The sequence below is a fragment of the Brachyistius frenatus genome, unplaced genomic scaffold, assembly GCF_029030835.1.
Source record: "Brachyistius frenatus isolate BFR_SWC_R1_liver_20210118 unplaced genomic scaffold, ASM2903083v1 Contig_90, whole genome shotgun sequence".
Lineage (NCBI taxonomy): Eukaryota > Metazoa > Chordata > Actinopteri > Embiotocidae > Brachyistius > Brachyistius frenatus.
This window is the reverse complement of record NW_027210689.1, coordinates 78,426-103,960: the sequence shown is the minus strand read 5'-3', so window position 1 is coordinate 103,960 and position 25,535 is coordinate 78,426. Positions and strand designations below refer to the sequence as shown.

At 43.7% G+C, this 25,535-nt stretch overlaps 2 protein-coding genes across 4 annotated transcripts; one reads left to right on the top strand and one right to left on the bottom strand.

The window, feature by feature from the left end:
- Positions 1-409: 409 nt before the first annotated feature.
- cramp1 (cramped chromatin regulator homolog 1) lies at positions 410-16,765 on the bottom strand. Of its 3 annotated transcripts, none has more exons than XM_069710115.1 (20): positions 16,665-16,765; positions 14,386-14,762; positions 12,358-12,560; positions 12,110-12,263; positions 11,644-11,727; positions 11,413-11,461; positions 10,396-10,481; positions 9,625-9,748; positions 8,895-8,976; positions 7,551-8,666; positions 7,051-7,225; positions 6,444-6,616; positions 6,282-6,356; positions 6,080-6,161; positions 5,767-5,871; positions 4,937-5,094; positions 4,076-4,262; positions 3,578-3,748; positions 3,245-3,396; positions 410-2,697 (listed from the first exon to the last, which is right to left on the bottom strand). In XM_069710115.1, exons 2-20 carry the CDS (start codon positions 14,759-14,761, stop codon positions 2,584-2,586), a joined length of 3,666 nt encoding a protein of 1,221 aa, XP_069566216.1. In that variant the 5' UTR covers position 14,762; positions 16,665-16,765; the 3' UTR covers positions 410-2,583. The 3 variants fall into 3 exon arrangements, with proteins under 3 accessions (XP_069566216.1, XP_069566214.1, XP_069566215.1); XM_069710113.1 differs by lacking the exon at positions 16,665-16,765 and adding an exon at positions 15,145-15,381; XM_069710114.1 differs by lacking the exon at positions 16,665-16,765 and adding an exon at positions 15,145-15,381 and having other exon boundaries at positions 3,578-3,745.
- Positions 16,766-17,638: 873 nt separating this feature from the next.
- jpt2 (Jupiter microtubule associated homolog 2) lies at positions 17,639-23,081 on the top strand. Its single transcript, XM_069710214.1, has 5 exons — positions 17,639-17,821; positions 18,763-18,914; positions 19,923-20,065; positions 20,542-20,578; positions 21,509-23,081. The coding sequence occupies exons 1-5, from the start codon at positions 17,766-17,768 to the stop codon at positions 21,811-21,813; spliced, it is 693 nt and encodes a 230-aa protein (XP_069566315.1). The 5' UTR covers positions 17,639-17,765; the 3' UTR covers positions 21,814-23,081.
- Positions 23,082-25,535: the final 2,454 nt, after the last annotated feature.

The following is a 25,535-nucleotide window of genomic DNA, read 5'->3' as shown; positions in this document are numbered from 1 at the left end:
AGACAGATTTGGAGCTGCTCTCTTGTGATTTGATCACCCAGAACACATATTGTCAGGTCTGAACTGGACCAATGGAAAACATTAATTCATTCTATCCAGAACAAAAAGGCAGTTTCAAGTTCAGTTCCCTGTTAAAGGCGAGCAGTTTTCCACTTTTACAGTCCAGAAGAGCAACGTCATAACTCCTCGAAGTTATTTGTGTCCCGTGTTTTTATGTTGGCAGCGGTGAGTGAATTTATTTTCTTTAAAGGGAACAGTGAGAGATTCAGTAGAGTCAGCAGGTAAACTGCTCAGCCATCTCTGGAAAAGCTGACACACCAGCAGCTGTCAGCACTAATTATCATACTAAACCTTGGAAATTTAGCATTTGAACTGGTTTTTACCACAAATGAATACAGGAAACATCAAGCAGATTTTATAACTATCTTTATACACAGAATAAAAACACTTTTACAAACTGAAAACTGAAAACAGGTTTTTCCATTTTAGATGTCACCTTAATATTAAGTTACACACTTTATATTTCCAAAATGTTAACAATAAATAGTCCAAATAACAATTTACATTATATAACAAAAGCGCCATGAACACTGGAATTGCCATTTGTACAAACAAGTCCTTCAAAAGAAAAAAGAAAACTTGCCAGATTCAAAAACAAAACCTGTTGCTTACTCCTCAGTAAAAATCATGTCTTTCACAAATGAATAAACATCACGAGAGCTTTCACATTTTAATGTCAAAGCCACCAAGGTGCTTGAAGGAAACCAACATTTTAATAGCATTTGTGGAATGATGAGAAGAGCTCTCCTACAGGTTACACTCAGATTCAATTAAGATGCTAAAATAGTTCCAGCCCTTCTTGTCTTGTAATACCACCGAGCACCTCAAGGTGAGTTCAAGAATCAAAATCGCATCCAGTCTGCCCTCAGTCCGACATGAGAGGAACGGGGTGTCGCGTATGAATGGAGCAGTAAATGCGACGATGGCTCTTGGTAAAATAAAAGCAAAACAAGAGCTAATTTCACAATCATATTTGTGTTATAAAACAATAAAAGCCAACCACTGGCTAATGGCAGTGCAAAAATAAACAAAATTCAACAAACTGCTGAAACCTAGCTGGACTGAAGGCAGATCCGTTGAACGCTACGCTGACTCACCATCGCCTCCTAACGTACAACATGGTATTACAAGGTGGAACATAAATCTTACATATTGCACCTTTATCAACAGTACATCACAAGTGTGAAGATGCATGGATAAAGTAAGAGAAAATACTTCTGTATTTATTCACCTTTAAACATCCCAAAGCGTGAGCTGATGTTAAAGGAGGTTTAGAAGTCAATCATGGGGATAATAGTGTTTTTTTGTTAGGATCCAGAGTTAAAGGGAAATTCATGTTTTGGAATATGACTAAAGAATGACCACAAGGCTAACAAAAAGATTAAATAAGTGGAGTCAACAATAACTTTAGTGTTTGATTTGATTACATTCTTCTGACTGCTCGCGCTTATGCAGTTTAAATGGAGTTCAACACTACGGTTGTAGTTTGTCAATGAAAGTAAGTAGATGGTTGAAAACAGCTCCTTTGTTTGAACCAATCAGGGCTGCAAGAGAGCAACGACAAATGAGCAATATTGTTATTTGTGACTGTGGTTGAAAAAGTCAGTCAAAGGGGTCCCACTTGTTATTACTAGGTTATTCAAAATGGGATCAAAGTTTGGGTAAAACCATTAAGGTCAAATAAAGAATCCGCGTTGTGGGAGAAAAAAAAGTATTTCTTTCACCTTGAAGGCCATTTCAACTGGGATTAACATCTCGACACATGTTCTGAAAATGTTATGCAACTGCCGGTGAACACTGAAATCCAATTTGATTTCGGCGCAAACTGCACCTGCAGAAAATCCCACGCGTGGAGGTACCTGCCGTGTGCAGTCAGCGAAACAAGCTGCCATTTTGTACGTGGCTGTGAGAAATGAAGAAACCTGAATCCAAAGAAGCGTGGCTAAAACACAACCAATAAAACCTGAACAGATGAGCGATGGAGAGCGACGGGGAAGCTGGTGCTTCTGCCTGTCCTACTGTGTGGTGCTCCACTTCTGCAACCGAACTATCGCGACACCATGCGCGTCACCACATTCAGCCTCTTTCTCACTGCCTTTACTTTCAAACCCTCGTTCCAGCGGCCGTTTGCCACCAGGTGAGATCTGAGCTGCACCTGTTGGCGGATTTACACATTTTGTGGGGGTCGATCTGAGAGCGTGGACGAGAGACACGAAGAGCAGGAAGAGACATAAATGATCAGTGAAAGTATTTTGTTCAGATATGGCATAGTAGTTTCCTGTACATGAGGTTGTATTTTGTAAACGCATTTGTTTATCTAAAGTGTTTACTTTTAAAGGGCATTTTAAAGAACAGTTCAGTGAAACCGACGCATTTCAAACTCGCTTTGAAGAATGGTCACAGTTCACCGTTATTATTGCACTTTTACAAACAGGGCAGGGATGGCTTTGACGGGGTTGGTCTTTCTCCGCGACTCGCGTCCTCCAGATGGCTGCGGCTCGGTGGAGCCACTTCCTGTCTTCCTCAGGGAGGAGGGATGGAGGGTTCGGTCACAGCCAGCTCCTGAGCCAGGTCATTGAAGCGAGCGATGTAGTCCACGCTGCTCTCGCTCATCATACAAGCAAGCTGAGAGTCCATCTGCAAGCACAACCAAAGAGCTCTCAACGTCACGGCAACGGCCGAAGCATCAGCAAAGACCGCTGAAAGGAAAATCGTCTTCTTCTTATCTAATCTTTTCTTTTTTGAAAGTCAAAGCAATAGTTTGGCATTATGAGGGAGTCACACACCACTCTTATCTGTCCATTAAATATAAGGCTACACATCCAACGGCTACTTAGTTTAGCACACATACAGAGGAAACAGCTGCCTGGCTCCGTCCATCGCAGCCAGGTCTGCAAACGCTTTGTGAAATGACTACGAAGGTTTCTGCAGTTTAGTTTTTAAACAAAATATAACATGTTAATCGCTGAGCTTTAGAGGTGAGTGTGTTTAACTTCACCAGGCCAACTGTTCCCTCCTATTTCCAGTCTTTGTGCAAAGCGAACCAGGTGACGCCTCATATTTACTGTACGGACTTCAAACTCTCAATTTTCAGCATGACAATATAAATATACAAAATTAAAATTAAAAAAAGAAGTACAATTACACATTTACAGATGACACGGCAACAGAGGAATTGACTTACCTCTGCCACGTCCGGAAGGCCACGGGATTGAAAGGAATCATGGGAATTGCAGTCCAGGAGGCTCGGACCAAGGAGAGCCGTGCCGCTGGAGGGGCCAGCAGGGGTCAGGGTCAGGGTGGTGCGCCTGCCCTTATCAGGAGACACCATGCTGGCTGGAAGGGACACAGTGAGGAGGGACAGCACACGTGAGGAATGGAAACATGGCTGTCTTTATGACCCATCGCGGTTCGAGCATCGAGTAGAATTAAGCAAGAGCCGCAATTAATAATGAACAAATGACAAAAAGAAAAAAAGATCTGCGATTTGTTTTGTTTACGAGACCAAAAGACGTACAAAGGAGGCATCCTAGAGTGGAGTCCGAGGAGTCGCTGGGGTACCACTGGGGGTCGTGGCTGGGCGATGGGATCCAGCCTCTGGACGGGCTGACGGAGGGAGATGCGGTCAACAGTTTGGAGCCGTCACTGTTGCCCAGCTTGGCCGGAGAGAGAGCGGCCTCCTCACCTGCTGCACAACAAGCAAACAGAAATGAGCAGGCAAACCAAAATGTCCAGGATACCTCACATGTTGTTTTGGCTGCATGTTGTTCTTTTCCCCAGAATACTTTCAAACTTGTCATGAAACCACAAAACCAAACTCAGTTGTTGGAGTTTGGGCAACTTTTCGTACCCGTTCTCACTTTTCATTGTCCAAAAAAAAAAAACTTAACTGTGCCTCATTTACATGACTCCACTGTACCACTCACACCCTTCACAAGTCTCCTTTGAGCAGCTTGACAGAAATAGATCTACTGCACGTTTAAAATGTCCGCACGTAGGCCTGCAGCACACGTACCATAGTGGGTAGAGTTGATGGCGAGCTCGATGATGGAGTCACTGATGTGTGTCTGAGTTTCTCCGGGGGCGAGAGCCTCCTCGGGGGGGCCGGGGAGAGAGATGTCGAGGAGCGAGGCGACGCTGGGTGGAGAGAGGAGAGAGTCTCCACCACCAGACGCTCCAGGAGACGGTGGAGGAAGACCGTTCTGAGAGAAGAACAACTTCATTCAGCACGACACAAACGGCTTCACTGATCCCACAACAGGGAAGTTGTTTGGAGCAGCTGCCACATAAATAGTACGACATACAAAAGGACTGTGAACACACCCGAGAGCTGTTTATAGGATAAACAAGTCAAGTATTCCAAACCATGAATAACATCTATAATGAGATATAAAGAGGTGTCATTGCTACAGTGACACGACTATTAGGTTATATTTCTTGGGATATTAATTTCTACATAAATGTCACTTTGCTAGTTTTCTACCAGAGAAATTCACAAGAATGAAGAATAACTTGCATATTTTTCCTAAAATAATTATGTTTTAGCTATTTTTAGCTTATTTCCTATATCTCGTACGCATTTGTAAATTTGTTCATATAGTGTGCACCTATTTGTCTTTTCTGTGCTGCTGTGACGAGTAAATTTCCCCACTGTGGGATTAATAAAGTCAAATCTAATCTAAATCTTATCGAATAAAAGTTAAATAACTAGAGTATGACTTTACTCTGACTGGACTGTGTGTAAAGGCAGTGCTCGCCGTCTAAGTAGGTATGTCCAATAGTAACAGAGAAAGTGAGGAGTTCTAAAACCAAAGAGGGTGATATGTGTTGAAGCAAAGTTCCCAGTGTGTGTGCGTGTGCGTGCGCGTGTCCTGACCTCTGGGACATTTTGCTGGAGGTGCTGGGAGTCTGGTTGAGCATCAGCGATGGGTACGGTGGCGAGCAGAGTGCCGTTATCGACAGCGGGAGGATCGAGCTCTCGACAGGGACTCCCGGGGATGATGCCTGCAGACTTGGCTGCCAGGTCGATGGCACCTGAAAGAGTACTAACAGATTAGGAACACGAGGGATTTCTCACATCTGCACACGCATGCCGGCAAGTAATAATAGTAACCGAGTCGTGTGTAAAAATCAATGAAGCTCAACAACAGTGTGAAAACAGGGTCAGAAGGAAATAAACACGTTTTTTTTTTTCCTCCGGGAGTCGAGCTTGGAGATATTCTCTCTGCTTTTATTCGCTGCACATTAAAGTACTTTTTCAAAACCTACTGATCATGTAAGAGTGAAGAAGCCAATCATTTTCATTAATTTTGGATTAAAAAAAAAATTCAGAGGTCTTCTACAAATTTGTTTTTAAAAAGTTTGACTTGAATTAGAAGCAAAAATATATTTTAGGAATCTTGTTGGTGGTTTGTAAGAAGCTCTGAATATGATTTTGTAATGTATGTAGGTGGTTACATATAATTTGACAGGTCAAAAATGGGGAACTGTTTTTTTTAAGTGGTTTTAGTTTTCTGTTTGTTGTTGAGCCCATTTAATAAAGGAGACACATCTTTGAAATATCTGTTTTAAACCCAACGATAGAAGAATTTCAAAATATGATGGAAAAAAAACTACAAAAAACATGCTTTTAGTTTCCAATAACGAGGATAATAAAGTACTGAAACGGAACAGTAGGATGTGTTAGATAGTAGAAGCAGTCCCTACTGGAGAGCTGGCTGGCCACTGCAGAGCTGGACGCTGCAGTTTTGGAGAGGAGAGGGCGGGAGGAAGGAGCCAGTCGAGGGTGGATTGGCCGGAAAGATCCAGTTCCTGTTGGAAGACACAGGAAGTGAGAGAGTGAGCGATTAGCAGAGTTCTTGTTGACAAACGGGCATCTTGGAAATCTTTTTTCAACGCTAAATACCTAAACAAGCCTTTTCAAGGGGCGACTTTCAACAACCAGTACAGTATGCACAAAACAGTTTCAGCCTCAGTGGACAATGTATTGTACTGCAGGATGCTGATGTCTGAGGAGTACCTGTGGCAGAGGAGTTGGAGAGGATGGAGAAGGAGCAGACATGTTGAGGAGTGTCTCCTGTAGTTCGGGGTAGCAGTGTTCGCTGTGAAAAAGACGGAGGCAACTTAACTGAATGCGAAACAATCTTGTGGACCGTCATCGCCAGAGACTCGTGTCACATCTGTACAAAGACGCTGTTAACAACCTTCTGTTCCTCTCCTACCTGAACTACGAGCGGTTTCCGTAGTTGCCTGTTGCGAGGTTTCCTCTGTCTGGAGAGGAAAAGATCTGACTGCATCTGTGAAGGGGAAAAACAAACAAACACATTTTTAACATTTGTCCACACTTGCACACGTATTCATTTCTTCGCGTCGCTGCGTCTTACGCTGATCGAGTCGAGCTGCTGTCTGAAGGCGAGCTCGGCTTCCTTGTTGGGGGAGAACATTCGGTTGTGCCGCGAGCTGTTGGGGGGCAGCGTGGTGGGCACGGCGAACACACTGCCTTCGGGGTCGCTGCCCGCAGTCGACCCCAGCAGGGAGCGGGGGAGGCTACGCCCACCTGAAGAGGGGAGAACTGGTGAGGTGCCATTTGAGGAGGGAACGTATTTGAACTGAACCCAATTCATTGTACAGCTATGGAACGACATCTGGGAGAACATAACGCGCAGAGTAAACACTCTAACACGAACCTGTGAAGCAGGAAGGATTTGCACTGCATGAACACGTCAAACAAATAAACAACTACACTGCCATTAGTGACAAATACGTCTTACCAGCAAAATTGCCCCCATAGTGGTAAAAAAATCATTAAATTACGGGGGTCAAAAATCAAGACGTTATAGTCATAGTACACTAACCCGTCTTTAACAACGGGAAGAGTTCAACTGTTCCAATTTTTCTCACAGTCTGTTCACGGAGACAGCTAAGCTTTAAGTAATGCACATTTAGTTCCTGCAGCAGCTGCTTTAGGATACGCAAGAGAGCCACACGTACCTGCAGGTGCAGCGTTTGGGAGGTGTAACCTGGCCACTCGGACCGACGCCTGCTGTCGGCCACAGTTGGGGCTGCGAGCGGCTGCGACGGGGCCTTTTCCTGGAGAAGTGAGAGCCTGGTTGAGCTCCTCCTGATTCTTGAGTGGCGATGTGGCCGTGGAGCAAAGCTCTGGTGCCTGAAGGAGAAGACACGACACCGTCAACTTTACATGTACAGTTGTAAAAGGCACTTTTGCTCCACAAATAAGAAGCACATGGCGAATTCCCAGAGTTAAAAATCAGCTGGTTCTGTACCAATCTAACATTTATCTGTCTGTGGAGGATTTCATGTCCACTAAACGATGGCATTTTGTGAATGTAAACGCTTCATACTGCTCTTCCACTGTGACTCAGATTAAGGACACTTTAAAAAAAAAAATCTAATTTAAGGTGCATTCATGCCTCTGGGATGTATGAATTGAACAAGCAACAGCACCGGGAGAAGTAGACGCGAATCCTTACCAAAGGTTTAGGGTTGACTTCGGTGGCGACCAGCTTCATCAGGCAGCGCAAAACTCGGTTAGTCCTGTTGGGTTTCGGCAGCACTAAGGTTTGTCCATTTTCTTGGTTGCCGGGAGGAACCACGACTGGTTGCCACTCGTACTCCAGCTGGAGCTTTCCCGGCTTCCCGAACATCAGGTAGAGCTCAGCCAGGGTGACGTTGTCCGCGTCACGCGCACTCCAGCCGTCTTCTCTGATATGGTCAACAGTTCGTTCTTTGGCAGCCGCCGCGGAGCCCTGCGACACGCCCTCCTCTGAGCCCGTCGCTGGAGGTTTGGCTGGAAGCGTCTGGTTGGCCTCCGGGTAAGAGGTGCTGGCGGTCTGCTCCTCTTTGCACGGCTCCGCCGAGCTCTCCGCAACGCTGCACAACTTCTCCGTGCTTTTGGTCACTGCTGATCCACTGCTGCTTTCCGTGCCGATGCAGGTCCATACTGCCTCAGAAGATCCAATTCCATTTCCCTCTTCTCTGAGGACCGCAGTCTGCTGAGAGGAAACAGAAAGAGGCGGAGGCCTCTTCTCCTCTACCTTTGCAGAATTGTCTGGCGATGTTTCAAGGCTAGGAGGTTCAGTCCGCCGAGCATCTCCTAACATAGTTGTTGAAGCACCAGCCACAGCACCAGGTCCAGCACCAGCCCAAACACCACCTGCAGCACCGCCTCCGCCAGCAGCTCCCATTCCACCCCCAGCGCCAGCGCCAGCCCCAGCCCCAGCACCAGCCCCAGCCCCAGCACTAGCACCAGCCCCAGCACCTGCTCCCACTCCAGCACCTGCTCCCGCTCCAGCACCAGCGGCACTTCCTCGTCCAGATTTGCTGCCAATGCGAAGTGCCGCAGCCGTGTGGATGCCCAAGATCTGAGCAGCCGGTAATTCCTTCGTATTGGGCCGGTTCTTGCCGCTCTCTAGCCAGTGTACAGTGCAGCAGGCCTTGGAGTGAACCACACGTGCCACGCCAGGCAGCGTGGTCAAAGTGCTGCTCTCGGCTGGGAACAGTAAGAGCTCCTCCTGCTGGGTTTTGCTGGGAGAGGCTGTGCTGGACTGGCTGCCCTCTAGAGCCTCCCTCTCAATGAGACTCTTCAGCTGAAGCATCAGCGTTAAAGAAGGAAACATAGCCAATAGAAACAGGCACATCCCCCCTCAAAAAGCAAGTGAAGTTCAGTTGTAACTGCTCTAATTCAAAGATGAAAAAAGTCTGCACAGTGGAACATATTGTCGTGTTTCATCAGCAGCAGTTTTGAATATTCATATCGAGGCAAGAAAACATCCACTGTTACATGCCAACCGAGCAAACCGTGTCTTAAAGGATACAATCCGCTGGTCGTGATACGCCCACTTCTGTTTCAGATACTCAATGAGGCTGGAGACTTTCCTATGGAGCTCTACCACCATCCTGCGAAGGAAAAGATACAACAACAAAAAAAAGGCTTGCTGGTTGATGTTGATTCATACTTCTGGCGTAAACAGTGACTTCAGTTTCTTCATTTACCGAATGAATTATTCTGAACAGGGTTTTGAGAACTATTGATTTTACATGTTCTAACCCTCTTACACATGTACATGCACATGTACGTATCCTTAATATTACAGCGGAGCATTTTCAAAAGAAAACATTGGAACTGTTTTTTCTTCAATATAGTCTTGTGGTGCTACGCTTGCAAACAAACCCCATTTTCAAAACTTGCCAGTTTTGATGATGGTTTAAGGCAGAAAACATTAAAAAAAAAAAAAAATTTAAAAATGGGGTTTCATTTGCTCAGAGGAGTTGCATTAGTGAGCTGTGCTTCTGGAAAATGTATCCAGAAAGCAGTGGGAAGTATAGATATTTGGCAAACCTTAATGTCACGTAATACAAAGTATCTAACTCAAATAAGCATTACGTAGATTCCAACAAGGAGTTTTGAAAATAGCTCCTGAGCAGTGTAATGATGCGTTACGACTTGAAAGTGAACAAAATGTCCACAGATGTCAGACAGTGATGTCACTCTGATTCAAAAAACTGGTATGTTTAGTTTTAGTTTAGTTCATGTTAATGTCTGACCTGAGGCGAGGGTTGTGGGCTAGACTCTGAACTCGAACCCAGGAGTGGTTACTGCGCGGCTGCAGCTCCACGGCCACCTTCAGGGGGAGACGCACCGGCTTCTGGTCCTCTTCGTCGCTCACACCTGCAGAGACATGAAGAAATGCCACCGAGGCTCTCTTTAGACACAGGGCCAGAGATTCTTTAAGATACGACTGATCGGAGAGATTTTGTGACAATATAGAGTGAAAGAAATACGGCAACTACAAAACATCAAATGGAATCTGATGGGTGGGGGGGGGGGGGGGGCACAAAAGCTCGACATAAACGGTACAATGCAGCCAACTATTAAGTTTAAAAGATACTCTCTGTTGGGCTTAATGAAGTAGCACACAATAAAAAAGACAGTCATCAAATATAGTGGAAGTGGAGAGGAGATGATGTACATGATGAGATAGCAGCTGCATGAGGTGGGATTCTTATTTTCTATCCTTGAATGAAGCAAATGTTTCCACTAACTGTGGCGAGTGCATGTTATTGAACGGCTGGTCAGATCAGTCATCTCCTCTATCGTCCTCCTGCTCCCTCCTCCTCACTTTGCTCCCGGAGTTACCATGGAAACATCACTAGCCCACATGTTAGCCATTGTTTTTGCCAAAGCCCCGCGCCCACAAACCCTGCGTCCCACCACGGATGCGGTTTGCATTTTCAGCACTGATGTTCGTTGACTCGTGCAAGCGTTGCGTTGTGAGCACAGATATGCGTGTCGGGCCTCCGCGTGCAGGTGCTCACCGTCTGGGTCGCAAAGTTTCTTCAGTGCGCGGCACATGGGTGCTTTGATTCGCAGGTTCCTCCCTTTGGAGCGCACCGTCGTGGCCCTGGTCAGACACACAGAGGGGCAGTGGAGAGCTTCAGAGGTTTGAAACACAACAACTTTTCTGAATCGTAATACACCCATCAGCGGAGCCTCATAATCACTCCGCCTTTTTCACGGAGGAAAGAAGCCTAATAATTCACGAGGACACAGACTTGTGCAGAACAAGCTGAACAGTAAATATTTCAGCATGCAGCAGTAACGTAGTAGGTAATAACAGACCACGGAATATTGTAGCAGACCATATCATACATCGTCATTAGACCCATTACAATTACTATAATCACCTGATTGCAATAATTTGAGCTGATCACAACTCTTTTGTGTAATAGTTAGAATCACTTCCAACATCTGTATTTAAACAGCTGGATGAAACTGACAGAAATTTCTGATTTCCATCAGTATTTCCACCTCATTTGACATCCGCTTCTTCTGCTGTGGCTCAATGACACATAAGTGTGGAATTAGTGTCACCATAATACATAGTTTACCTTGATCATTGGCAGTAAGTTCTTTGTATATTTCAGTAATAGCCTACGAATGTTTGTCAATAGGTATTTATGTCAAACCTGCCTGTGCAATTTTTGCTTACAAAGCCTAAAGGCCAGGCAGAAAATGTACTCATGTATTCTGAAAATCAATGCAATAAATGGCTATTCTTTACTTGTGTATTATCCAACTATGATGAGGCTTATACTGAACAGAAAAAGACAAGTAAATTGCAGTAATTTGATATAAAATTCTATGTTTGAGGGAGGTCTTGTCATCCTGACTCCAGGTTGGTTTAGTCTCTCGTACCGAGGAATGAGTTTGAGTCTGTGTTTTTGCAGGTGTGACATAGTGCATGAAATCAATACATTACAATCCCAGATGTGTTTTTTGTTACTTAAAGACAACGGTGGGGCTGGGTTGTCTTACTTTTGCTATCAACTTACCCTTGCTGGATTAGTTCGTTCAGCTTTGCCACGTTCTTATCATCCATTACTGTCAAAGACAAAACACAAAGCCAGATCTGTTTATGACATCGTCCCTCAGGGGCAACAGTCTCCCACTACTGGGATCATCGTGAAGTGCTTAATCACGTCTCCAGTGTCCCAAACTAACAGCGGCAAAACACTCGCATGCGAACAACTTTAAAAAGACGTGCACCCAAACACGTCACTTACATCCTCCAACTTTTTTGCGGAGCTCGGCGTAGCAGATAAGACCATACAGCTCTTGAGAAGATTTCTTCAACACTCTGGAGTACACTGAGAAGGAGAGGAAGCACAGGTCACAACACTGCTGTCGCCAGGCACTCAGGAGGGCCGTGTATGCGACATAAAGATAACATGACAGCAACACTGGGAGCTCAAGCTTATCTGGTGAACTTCTATAACATATTTGGGAGAGAGTCTCCCTGCCGAATTAAATGAACACATAAATGTCAGTGTTGGATTTGTCGTAAAGACTGGTCCTGGGCAGTACAGTAGACTTGCTTGATTATCACCGTCTTAATTCCTGCAGGTTGTTTTATTTCTCTTCAACAGAGAGTCTTGTAAGAGGCACCATTAAAACGGCTCCACTTAATCCGATAGCTTTGAATTAAACAACCAGGCTATCTTTGGGCGACAAAGATAAAGGGCAGCTCACCATTAGCAAAGTCGATGTGTTTGGAGATCTTGTGCCAGGTGCGGTAGTAGAAGTGGCGGACCTGCTCCTTGTTCTTCACCATGTTGGCTGGCTTGCCTCTCTTCTTGTACTTCATTGCAATGTTGTTCTGGATAGCCTCAAAGTCCTTCCCATGCTGGAGGAAAGAGCAGCAGAGGTGAGTATAAAATGTCAAAGGAGAGACACGTGGAAACATTTTGAACTTTGTTTAAGTTGGTTGAACTCTTTACCTCGTAGAGCCCCTCAAAAAAGCTGTTTTTATCCTCTGCGCTCCAAGATTCCCACTGACGACGGGCTCTCTTCTGGTTCCCGGCTTGCTCCTCCTTCTCAGCAGACCCCTGGCCCTTGGAGGCCTTGGACACTCCCCCTGTGGAACCGGCCACAGGCCCCGACTGTCCCACTGCCCCCTGGGAAGAGGAGCCATTCTCTGCCCCTGTGCGAGCCCACAAATTTATCAGTCAGATGAAAGGCTTTAATTATATAACAGCGTGAAAGTGCAACGGCTGAGGCAGATATTTTGGTTGACCACCTTTGCAGTTTTGTATAGTATAAAAAAATAAAATAAAAATACAACTGTTGTTCTGAGGTGCGCGTGTGGTTTGGAAGATGTTTAAATACATGCACACAAAGCCACCCACGGCCATTACAGCACACAACCTGCAGAGTTTCCCCCCTCTGTGGTTCAGCTCTGGCGAGGAGGCAAGAAAAGCAATGAGTCCCTACGGTCAGGTCCACCGTACACACATCCAAAACCAACTCATGGTGGGCTTCACTGGCCAACTTCATCCCAGCACAGAGCACAATGCCAGGCATTAACACAAACACCCAGGCCGTTGCTGTTGCAGCACGCAGCTATGTTAAGCAACCTGTATTTTAGGTGTAAAAGGGTGTTCATTTACAAATGCAGTGTGGCTCGTAAGCACCAACCTAGATGTGTCTCTTCAAAATAGATGCACACAAATATAGCATCACATCAAAATAAGCAGGGCTTTCTTGGTCAACTGGTCAGAACTCAGGAAATCTAAAAATATCTTGTGAAACAATCTGTCGCTTCCTTTTTTCCAACAACAGCAGAAAATCACCAGTTACAGCTGTCAGAGCACACTAACTCATTAACATATTTACCCCTGTCTGATAAAAGGCCGATTCACTTCTAAAGCCATTTTCAAAGAAAGAAAAACTGACAACATTGCAATCACAGAGCAGAAATAACACACTGAAACGCATCAGGAATAATTTTCTCTGAAACTGCGTATAATAAAACCTTCTTCAGGGAGGAAGACACAGTTAAAAGCCTACAGATTATTAATGCTCCTGCACCACCTCTCTTTGCCTCTTGTGAGACTGGTGGTATGGAAACCCAGAAGGTGATGCCTCATTTGCATGGATCCATGGACACAAGCCAGCTCTCATATAGCAATAGGGATGATTATTTGTGATTAGTAAACCACAAGGCAATCCCTCAGTGTGTTTAAAAGTCTGTACAGCCTGAGAGCCTCAAGTCATCTCTAGCCATATTTAATATTACCATGTCGATTCGTCAATAACGGCTCCTGACAATGCTCACACTATGTTACCCTCAGCCAAATTATTCACAAATGCTATCGGAACAAATAATGTACATTCTGGAAAATAAATTCCAACCTGCATCTACGGTTTTCTGACTTCAGGTTTTTTTATTTTTTATTATTATTATTATTGTTGATTGTTGTGTTTGTGAATAAAAGTAAAATGACAGAATTACAGTTTTGGCACGTTTTATAAATTGTGAAACACAAACTGTTAAAAGCTTGGATCAGTGGATCAATGAAATAATTTTCTGAAAACAGTCGAGATTTTGTTCTTCTATTCCCTTGAAAAAGCAGCTGTTTATTAGTTGCCTCCCTGTTCTCTCCTCGTGTCCATGCAGAAGTACTGATGTGTTCATCCTGATTTATTTTTCCTACACTGACTTGATAACTTGTTTCTTATTGTGGTAAGTTTCCAAGAAACTAGTACTGACTACAGTCCAGTGACATCCTAATTGAAATTTAAGTTCTGGCCTTTTCCCACAGAAGAAGTGCTTCACAGGATGGTGTTGCAACTTGTGTTGGAACCGCCTGAATTGCACCCAGAGTACAAGCCGGAGGCGCAGAGAGGACACGAAGCACCAAACGGCGTCAGGTTTGCACATCACCGATAAAACAAATTGTAAACACTGTTAAAACTGAGAGCAGAACCGCTGCTAATTCCAGACTCTTCCCTGAGCTGGTCAGTACCTTTCGATTTTGCCCCGCCATGTCCATTGATGGTGGAGCCGATTGAATCCTTCCGTATCCGTTTGCTCGGAGGTCGAACGCTGGATCGGAGAAAATGATGCTGGTCGTGACACGGAGGGGCGGGATCCGACGAGGTATGGGGCTGCTGGGCCGAGCCTGGCCCGGTTCGGTTCGGTGGAGAGGCGGGGAGGACCGGGGCTGAACCGGGGCTCAGACCGGTGCCTGATGGATTAAGAATTTCTACTCCGTCGTCTCCCTTTGTACTGCGCTCCTCGCTCGCCTGCTCTCCGCTCTCCTCCTCGTCGCAACCTTCGGGCTTTCTGGACGGATTCCTCCTCCCATCGACACCGATCCCCTCTCTGGAGCCCGGTGTCATGCTGCCAGAACACATTTAGACAAAATCTGTCACATTAGGAACAAAGTGGTGCGCGAAATTAACTTCTAAAGACGACGTTCACTGTCTCTCAACATGGCCGCCGCTGTTTGTTTCAAATCCCCTCTCCAGTCCCGTCAAAACAACACCAAATATATGCATTTAACGTATTGAAATAAATTATATTGAACAAATTAAGCAGTTCAGTAACTAGCGACAACGTTTTACTAAGTGTCTTTCGGCTCTAATTGGCGACATTATCCGTAGAATTTAAACTAAATTCAAATGCGAGCGCTTTTCAGTTTAGCGCCCTGCAGAAACGACAACGAAACCCCCTCGCTGCATTCGACCTCTAAATAAAGTGTTTATTTGAACTATAATTTTACCCATTCTCGTGCTCTTCGGTAGTACACGGTGTCTTCTTTCTCTTCACCATGGGTCCGACCGGTTAGATTGGCAATTACTGATCAAATTGAGCATAATAAAGCCGAGACCGAGCTCTCCGCTTTCTGCCCTCTCCTTGCTCCTGCTCCGACTGAGCTGAACTCTCTGCGCAGTTCAACTGTTTTCTATCAGCAACAACATTACTCAACGCTTCTTTGCAAAAAAATAAAAAATAAACACCACTTTAACCCCCCCCCCCCAAAAAAAAAAAAAAAAAATGACAGACATTAAATATTTCCTGCACGCGATCGAGAAGAATCAACCGGAGCTTGCGTCATCCGAGCTCATTTGAAGTGATACGAACAGATAGTTTTATTAACCTGTGAGCAAGTGGACTTCGCTTGACACTACGTCACCATTGCCTGCAGAAAGTAATGTTTACAAAAGAAATTATTTCCCATTATTATACACTTGTGAGGCTTTTTGACAATACTTTATTTGCCAAGACTACTATCGCCTCGTGTGTAAAACTCGGTGCATCAGAATCAGCACCGGGATTTATGTGAAGACATCAAGACAATGGATAACACCTTTGTAAAACAGTGTTGGTAAATGTCACCACCACAGAACCGGTGGTGTGTGTGTGTGTGTGTGTGTGTGTGTGTGTGTGTGTGTGTGTGTGTGTGTGTGTGTGTGTGTGTGTGTGTGTGTGTGTGTGCTCCACTGGTTCCCACTCATTTGTTTCTTTCTGAATAATCAGGAGGAGGACAGTTGCACAAGGGATGACAGCAAAACAAAGATAAACAAAGAAAGCTTAATTAGACACGAGTGGTTTACTGAGTCTGAACATTACAAGGATTGCCCACTTTCTACAGTCAGCGTTTAAATACTTTATTTGTGCCATTTAACAACCAATTCAATCAAATTCTCAAGCAAATCAGATATCAAATATAACCATTGTAACTAGTTTTGAACGCCCTGGTCAAACTATTAGTTGAACTGTTTAATATTAACTTGATCTCTTGGGTATCATTCAAATAATCGTAACATTAATAAATAGATGTGACTATAACTTAACCTATTCAGTGTCAAAATATTGTTTTAGAGTTACTTCAGGTAAATTAAAATTCTCCCAGCAGCTGACTTTGATCCAAAGTTATTCAGTTACATGACTCATTCACCTGCAATGCTGCAGTCCAGCAGCCCTCACATTCAAATGGGCTAACCACGCGTCTGCTATTATGATAGACGATTGAAGTTACTTTAGATGCATCGTTTCTTTAATAGTTTAAGTTCTTTACAAACAGTTTTTTGTTACGTTGTTGTAGTCATGTAGATAACAACCCCTCAATGCATAACGTGGTTCCGAGCATGGCTGCTGCTGTTGGCTAGCTAACGGTAAGGCTATGACCGTTATACAAGCTATACCGTAACCAAAAACTGTTTGTAACGTTATAGTTGTTTTATGCGGAGCCTCAAATGGCTGGTCAGGTAGATAAATCAGCTCGATTTTCGGAATTACCTGAAGTGGAAACTTGTTGGTAGTATTCCCAATCGAGACACGGGCTAGCATTGCTCGTTGACGGCTTGTTGCCGCTGACAGTTCCTGCGGCTCAGTTGTCACGCATTTAGCCACGCCCACTACAACTCAAAAACAAAGCCTGTGATTGGCCACAAATACACGAGGACGGCAGTTACAATTTGATTGACAGAAGGCCGAGCCTGTTGTTAGAGGAAAGAGGTGCCACGAAGAACCAATTGCCATTCTCTTCCTGTCATGCTCTGTACGTTTTCCGATACGTACTTAAAAAAAATTGAGAGTCAGTTTGACTTTTCTATAACCTAAATTTTTCGTTTGGTAATTAGACGTTGTTTCCGCAAGATTATATCACCGCGACGAAGGTTACGAGCGCTATGAAAATAAGTTCCGCCCAGGAAATGATTGACATTTTGAAGATCAAATCAATATGTGCGATTTTGAGGATGCGCTTGAATTATATACACGCGTATGGCGAAAACACCGGCCTTTACGGCATGGGACAAATCACGAACGATAATCACAGTTGCAAACAGGCAGAAACACACAAAATACAGCAGAAAAAGGTTTTGATTCAGCAGCATATGTTTTTTATTTGTATTTTAGTTGTCGTTACAGACTCACCCACGTGCCTTTGTCCGTGCAAAGCACCCTAGTAACAAATACAAGCGCCATCTATGACGATAAACTCACCTACAGGTACTTTTCGACAGACTAGAAGGGCGGAGTTTTAGGTTTTCATATAATATTATATATAAATATAAATAGCATTACCTAGATTTAACAGTTACGCTATTCAGGTGTAACAACAACAACAACAAAAAAGCTTTGTCTCAAAAGACTTCTACGTAACCGACGACTTAGTTCCGTATCTCCAGCGGGAGCTCCGGGTGCCGTGTAACGAGCGCACCACGTCGCAGCGTGCTGGCAGAGGACCAGTTATATTCCTGTGTCACCGTTGGGTGGGCTGACATTCCTCACCACGGAGTTCGGTTGGGCCGCCCGGGGGGAAACTTGCTGGTCGTCTTCGTTGGCAAACGGTCGAAGTTGTCTTCGGAAACTTGAAGGTCTCTAAACAAAACCACTATGACTTCGACGAACATGTTTCAAGGGTTGGAAACGGGCTCGAAACCAAGTTCAAGGTGATTAATATAGTCGTGTGTTTATCTGCGGAAGAAACGGACATTTTTTTTCCGACTGTAGGCTCCGTCAGCTCGTCTCTTCAAATGTAGGTTAGCGTCGGCTGACAGGACCTCGTAGTTGTTGTTTTTTAAATTATTATTATTTTAACACAATCACCTTTTCCGCTAATGTCTTCTAAGACAACGCTGGAACCGAGTGACTTCACAAAAGCGGTCGTGCTCGTTGATCTGGAGCTCCAAACTTAAAGAGCGCAGCGGCGTCGGTCTAAGCTAGCCGTCCAGGCGTTGTCTGCTGCGGAAGCGCGACCCGCTCTTGTGACTGACTGACTGCTGCTCTTTGTATTCTCCAACAACGTCGTTGTTGCCCACATTGTTCAAACTGCGAGGTCGACTTCGTTTTTTGTGTGTGTTTTTTTTTTTTTTTCCCCCACTCGAAAGATCAGCTCATCTTAACAGTCGACGACATGTAACTTCCAACAGCTTAACAAAGTAAAGCGTCAATAAACAAACTGGAGTTAACAGACGTGCGGCGCCATTCCCGGGTGTGTAATCAAATAACATGTCATTTGGTGGCGTTGGCTCAAACTGTCGGCCGCACTGTAACGTATTTATAACCAGGTTACTGTTTTCAACACGTCTGCTTTGTATGCAAGAGCGTAAAAACATGACATCATGTTTCTAAAAGTAATCCGTAAACATGAATCCTCTTTCACCAGAAACGTCTCTGCTTTCACAAAGGAGCCTCAGATACGTGTTGTAACTTAAATGTAGTGGCACCTTGTGCAAGTGAGATTATTTCCAAATATAACGGCAAAAGTCCCTTTGTCTCTATATGATTTATATCTTTGCCAGGTCACACTTGTACAAGGAAACTGGTTTTAAATGAGATAAGATCATGTAAATGATTTTTTTTTTGTCTTTTCTTTTCTTCTCTTCTGCAGAGTGTTGCAGCCTCCTGGAGGCGGCTCCAGTAACTTGTTCGGTGGCTATGAAGAGGATGCTGCAGCATCCAGAAGACCCAATAAGATGGCCTCTAAAGTTTTTGCTGCACCAGAGGAGCCCCAGAGTGTACCGAGACGCTCCAATCCCCCAGGTCAGACCAACCTGCCAGGGCTAATGGATGTGCAGAGGCAGACCGGTTATAGTGTCTGTTAATGTCCAGGGTGTGCAAACTGTTACTAATGTGGTAATTCCTCTATAAACCCTTTCACTGCAGTGTGTGGCCGCATTTAACCTACCTCCAGATTTTGTTAAGTATCTGGTATGGCCAAGTATGTTGTGAGCTCACGCTACTGTTGAAAAGAAATGGTCTGAGTTTCCAGAAGGGGATTGCTGAGTCACCCTGACTACTTTATTTGCACAATTTTCACTGTGGCCCCTCTGAATCGATCAGGGTATAGTATGCAAGTCAGGGTACTGAACTTCGATTTTTTTTTTTTTGAATGCAGATGATCAAATTGCTTCGATATTTCAATAGGTAAGGAGTAAATGTCATCGGAGTAAGTGAGGCAATAATGCCTACTGCATATGTAGGCTCTACCTGGGCAGCCGGTCTGAGTCACTTGCAGCACAGTAACCGGATGTGGAAAAGGCTTCTCCGTGTGCATTGCTGCCTAGTTAGCATCAACTGATGCTGGATGTTGAAAAACACGAGAGAGACGGGGCTTCGTGTGAAAAAGAATGTCTAAGAGGAGATCGAAGGTGCTGCTCCATTTTTGTTTTTTTTTAGGCTCAATGCTCATAATGTAATAAAAAGGCTCTGTGCGTGTAAAAATTCAGAGCAGTTGAAAAATGAAATAAAAACAGATTTGTAGCCCAATGCATAATGTATTACTCTTTTTGTTAAAATGGATCTTGGTATTGGAAAAGGTATTGTTCAAAAACTGGTGTCAGTACCAGATGCCAAGCTGCTATAATGTGTACAATGTATGATACTACTTTGCTTTATGCACTATGTGTGGTGCTGAAAGGTGACTGGACCGGAAGAATCTCAATTCAGATGTCAAATTCTGAATCCAGTATAAGTAACTGTAGGGGACAGTGTCATAAGGCCGCTGCTGCAGCATGTAAACATACAGTATCTCGGTAATACTTTATGTAGGTGGGAAGAGTAGCGGAATATTTGGTGAACCTGAACCTCCAGCTCAGCGACAGAGACCAGGACCCCCAGGCGGACCAACCAGCAACATATTTGGGGCTGCAGAAAATGCACCTGTGAGCCGAAGCCACCCAAATAAGCCAAAGGTAGGCTGTACGCTTAACTTTCCATTTTATTGTCCACACTAACTATAATGTAACTTTTATATTTTTTTTCTTGTTATTGTTTGCCATTTTACTCCCCACTAAGGGAATCTTCTCATCAGTGAGCTTTTAAAGGACTCGTAGACCCTAAATTAGAATTGTGCTCATTGTCTATGAAAAGTGTTTTTGTTTGCAGACTGCAGAAAATTTCAAATTTATCATAATTTACATAAACACTATAATTTAATCGCAGGAGTTCAAATTTTGAATGAGTGAGTGTTACCATAGATGGTTTCAGACCCTGGTAGTGTGACCTAGAAGAAGTTTCTATTCTTTGGCAAATGTATTGAATTTTTACTTATTGCCCTCTGTTGTTGTTGTTGTTGTTTACAGAATTGTAATTGTTGCTGTAGTTTTAAACATCACTAACAGGAGAGCCTTTGTGATTGAGACATCTTTCACATGTTTTTTTTTTACAGGACAATCTAAGTGTGGGACCTGAATGTGAATCACCAGGTGAGTGTGTTTCCTTAAGGAACCTCTCCATGTAGGTAGAAGAACTTCATATATATATACACATATATATATATATATATATGCACACACACAAACTCCAGTCCGCGTATGGTTAATAGAATTAAAATTTTGCACTTAAAGGTTGTATTCTTTGCAAATGCATCCTAAATATTACCGCCTGCCTGTAGTTGGAGAGGAAAGAAGATATTTATGTGCATAACTGTTTACGCTCAAGTATAAATCTAGTTTTAAATAAAGGGGTTTCTTTAAAGCTGTGACCACACATCAGTGGCGACGGTGGTTATGCCACAGCTGGGTGACAAAAACTGTAATTACTAGAAAATTTGTGTTTTCTCCAAGTTTCTGAGGTCAGTAAATATTCAGAGTGAATGCAACATAAAACAAGTTGAAAAGAGCTTTTATTATCTTCTCCTTTTCAGAAATACAAATCTAACAAAACTATTTCCACCACAAACCAGCTAATTATCCTCCCCAGATCTGTCATTTAATCCAACAACGTCAATGCAGCTGTGGGGAATATTCTCATATATGAAGTAATGAAACCAGAAGGACCCTCAAAGAGGTCCCTCAAAGTCAATGAAAGGCTGTAACATAGTTACTGTCACCGGGTCAGTGTAAATACCGAATTATCCATTTGAATCCAGGCTGTAGTGACTCCGTTTAGCTGCTTGTGTTCAGTGTAGAACCAGTTTCAGGGGGTCCAGGATGCTGGTATACAGTCAGTAACCGTACATCCATCAACTCTACCTTCTTCCTGTCATTGATCCCATTTGGATCTCAACTGTAACGCTAACATTAGTGATTTCCACTGTGTGTAAGCCGACACATTGCAAATCCCTTATTAAGTTTTTCTGCTGTGGCGTTTTTGTAAAGCGCGTATTTTTTAATATTTTTTTTGCCTCCGTCAAGCACCTGCAGCCAAAGTCAGCCAGCCTAAGATGAAGATAGAAACCGCCCCCCCGGCTCCTGTGCCGGCGTCTCCAGAGCCCGTTGCAGTGGCGGCCCCTCCGGAGCCCGTTGCCGTGGCGGCGGAGCCCGTTGCCGCGGCGGCCCCTCCGGAGCCCGTTGCCGTGGCGGCCCCTCCGGAGCCCTCTCCTTCCTCACCTCCCGATGAGAGCTTGAAGAAACACGAGCCTCACCTGGGCCCGAGGCCTCGCTCTCACAACCGAGTCCTCAACCCCCCCGGAGGAAAGTCCAGTGTGGTATTCTACTGATCACCTCAGCACACCACTTCTCACCGTTTATGTCCATTCACTCTTTGTCTGCTGCCCTGTCCATCTTCTCTCATTCCTACACTGCTCTACTGACGGTTACTGTCACCTCTAGCGTCTAAACTCAGACTGGAGGTTTTTGTTGTTCGCACCAGATTCCTGGTCTGATATCTTTGCCCCAAACTTTCTTGCACTTTCAGCCCTGCTTCCTACTTCACTGCTCACTGTCCAACTCTGTATATTCTGCAGTCATACAATCACCTACAAGTCAATCAACTGGCTCGCTATCACATAATCACTTTAACTGTAGCACTGTTCAATCTCAATTTTGCAATTGCTGTTTCCACTGTTTAATAGTAAAGTGTGTAAATGTGGTTTGGTCGAAGGAGCAATTTTCTAGTTTTAAAAACATTGTGTTGCATCTCAAGAACGGTTTAGATGTTGGAACTTGAACAATTTTCATCTTTAAATGGACCTACAATCAAACGATTTGGTGGAACCGACATCACGGGAGGAAACATCCATTGTTCTGATTTCAAGGTGTTTGTTTTAAACCCTAATTCAGTCAGGAACGGTGAACAAATCTTCCCACCGACGTAAACCGTTTCAGGGAGTTTCACCAGTGCCACTATATCCCCCCCCCCCTCTTTATTTTTTCGGCGCAGACAGAACTTTATTAGACAACCACATACACTCTATTGTTTGGCAAATTTTGAAACGCAATACATGTGTGACTGTAGAATCCGAAAGTATTTTATCGCCTTAGCATTTTTCATCTTCATGGCCTTCTCATTAGTTACTCCTTAATCGACATGTGCATAATAGTGATCCGCTGTCAGAACACGATCTCTGATCAAGAATAAATGCCAAAAATGGACACGAATTGAAACAAAGATGAATGCAATCGTTTACTCCCAAAGGTTTCTGCTTCCTCAAAGAAATTCCATTATGATTTTATGCGAATGTATCGTGCAGGTACTTTTTTTTTTCTCGTGTCCTCATTGCTTGCTTTATCCGAGAACAAGCCTTTTTTGCTTGGGGTAGACCTCTGTTTATGTTTTAAATTAAAACGGCTGAAGACAAGTGAACTCTAGACAAGCGCGTGGCCTACCTGAGTCCAGGCGGGCTCATTGATAATCACCTTTTCACCCACATTCATGGTATTGCAGCGCCGGTCTGTCCCCTCCGTGCTGACGTGCCTAGCAAGCAATGAGCGCTGCGGAAGAAAGAAATCCTGTGTATTGCAATAAAACTGTTGTTTTGCATTGAAAGTTTGTATTTTTGGGGTTTTGCATTACATTCCAAAGACATTTAAATTCACGGAGTATTTTAGATCCAATCCTGACTAATTATGAGCGGTGTGGTCAGTGAAACGCGTGTCGGGGACTTAAACGGAACTGAAATCCCATCAACACACGGTCAGAAGTTTTTCTGGATGAGTGTAAATTCGACATAAAATCCCGTCCAAGTCTTCAGTTCTGCAGAGTTGTAGTTTTATTCCCGAGTCACTGACGGTGTAGCGTTAGTCTGGCGTCGCCCGGCGGTGACACTCTGCACACTGCTTTTCTTTTTCAAACTCAAAGTGGACACGTTCTTTGGGAAAACTGTGGTTTCGATTTTGCGAACGCACGTTAGAATCTGTAGAATAGTGTTTCACCTTGGGAGGCTGTGGCTCAGATGGTAGAGTGGGCTGAACCACCAACCAGAAGGTTGGTGGTTCAATCCCCAGCTCCTGCCGTCCACGTGTCCCTGAGCAAGACACTGAACCCTAAGTTGCTCCCAATGGTGTACCATCAGTGTGTGAATGTTCTCCTGATGGCAGCACCCTGCATGGTGATCTGTCTCATTAGTGTGTGAATGGGAAAACATGTTAAAGCACTTTGAAACCAAAAGGTGATAAAGCGCTATACAAGTACAGACCATAGACCTTGAAGCAACGGTACAGAATAGTGCAAATATCAAAGCCTGTATTTGATACATAGAGATGAGTCGGAGTCCTTGATGTGCCAGACGGCACACAAAATTGGGACTTCTTTGGTCATTAGCTTATTCATTAGTTCAAGTTCCAAAACTAATACAAAGTTTTACTTTTCTCTCGGTGGGTTCTCACTGATTGAATTATTATGACAAAATCTGGAGTAACCAAATGCAGCTTGTCAATAGTTTAATTTTGGATTGAGGAAAACGGTTGGCAACCACATAACCTCCTTAGCCACGACTCCTGCGCACTTGCGAGTGATTATAAAAGCAGACAATCAAGACATCTCGGCTGATTTCAGATATTTAAGATTAGCAAATGCAAGCTGCATTTTAGGCAATAAAACGTGGGACAAGTGATCAGCGCTGCACCCGCACAGATGTTTTCAGTTTTTCCGGCCATGTAGGCAGAACTCTTCTCATGTTCGAGGTTAGTGGAGCAATAATGTGAAAGTACGGAGTTTACCTGTTGGAACTCATGAAAATCTCAAGATGCTGCTGCTCCTTTCGCACCACCGAGATGTCGAGCATCCTGCGACTCACGAGAAGAAAAACAGGCTGAGAAATCCCAAGTTAGTCACAAGAGTCGAGCTTCGGTCCAGAGTTTTGGAAGTTAGTATGAAAACCACTCGATGATCATCTCACTTAAAACAGTCTTCAATATTCTGGATAAATCTGAAGTTTTCCTAAAGTCTTCTATTTGACTTGACACATTCAAATTAGGTTTGGTGTTTGCTCCCCACTGTAACTCATTACTCGGGTAATAATGAAGTTTAATAACATTTAGAGAAGAACAAAAACAATAGAAACACCTAGGGAAGAAAAATTAAGAAAATAAGGGCATAACATTTTCGTAGTTCTAAGTTGTTGTTTTTATATATATATATATATATATATATTCGCTTCTCGAACCGGGTTTAAGTTTCAGTCTGTTTTTGGTGCAACATTAAGCAGCAGTCCTGAATCTCAAAGGGCTTTTTGGTTTTTTAGGACCACCCACCTTCTGCTGTAAACATCTGAGGACAGATTATGTGTGAAATGTAAACATTGTCAGTATTTCACTGCCACCTACTGAGGAAAAAAAAAACCTAATGCTTCACACCTAATGAAAAATCTTCAGTCTGACACATATTCATCATGTTAGATTTAAAATGTATTTTTGTTTATTTACAATGCAATTCATCAGACAGTCATTTTCTGACTTGGATTATTTGACATTGTTTATACAGTAACTTTTCAGGATTGCCGGTACACACATTGACCGATAATACAGCCGTCTCTCGTTCATAGTTTTAGTTTAAGTACCATGTGATCATTGAGACTTGATACAGATGTTCACTGTAAACTGAGCTTTACTCTCATTTGTGTTTTTTCAGTACAGGAATGACCACATTTGTAAGTATCGAGTGTTTATTTTTACATTTTGTTGAGTTCAAGCTCTAAACGTGTTTAATATGGAGGCGGTTATGATATAACTGCCATAGGAGCTGTATGGTTGTTATACAGGCAGTTTTTCTGCTTTGTTAGCCAGTTTTTGTCCCCATTGTTCATCCTCTCCACGGCAAACAATAACCAAAGCTACACTTGACTGAAAGAAAGTTCAAGAGAAAGATGTGTGCTCTCGACTTCCCTTTTTCTAAGGTTGCCCTCTGCAAGTGATTTCCCAACAGGTCATGCTGTTGTATCTGATGTCTTTGAGGCTAGAAGTTGAACTCTAATTCTATTTATTACCTATTGATGATATTCAT

Excerpts from the sequence above, each read along its gene's own strand:
- cramp1 (XM_069710113.1), bottom strand. The coding sequence starts at position 15,194 with ATGGTGAAGAGAAAGAAGACACCGTGTACTACCGAAGAGCACGAGAAT. Across the intron at positions 14,763-15,144 it reads ACCGAAGAGCACGAGAATGG|CATGACACCGGGCTCCAGAG; the intron begins GTAAAATTATAG and ends GTGTTCTGGCAG. Across the intron at positions 12,561-14,385 it reads TGGCGGGGCAAAATCGAAAG|GGGCAGAGAATGGCTCCTCT; the intron begins GTACTGACCAGC and ends GGGCTCGCACAG.
- jpt2 (XM_069710214.1), top strand. The coding sequence starts at position 17,766 with ATGACTTCGACGAACATGTTTCAAGGGTTGGAAACGGGCTCGAAACCA. Across the intron at positions 20,066-20,541 it reads GCCACCCAAATAAGCCAAAG|GACAATCTAAGTGTGGGACC; the intron begins GTAGGCTGTACG and ends TTTTTTTTACAG. Across the intron at positions 20,579-21,508 it reads ACCTGAATGTGAATCACCAG|CACCTGCAGCCAAAGTCAGC; the intron begins GTGAGTGTGTTT and ends GCCTCCGTCAAG.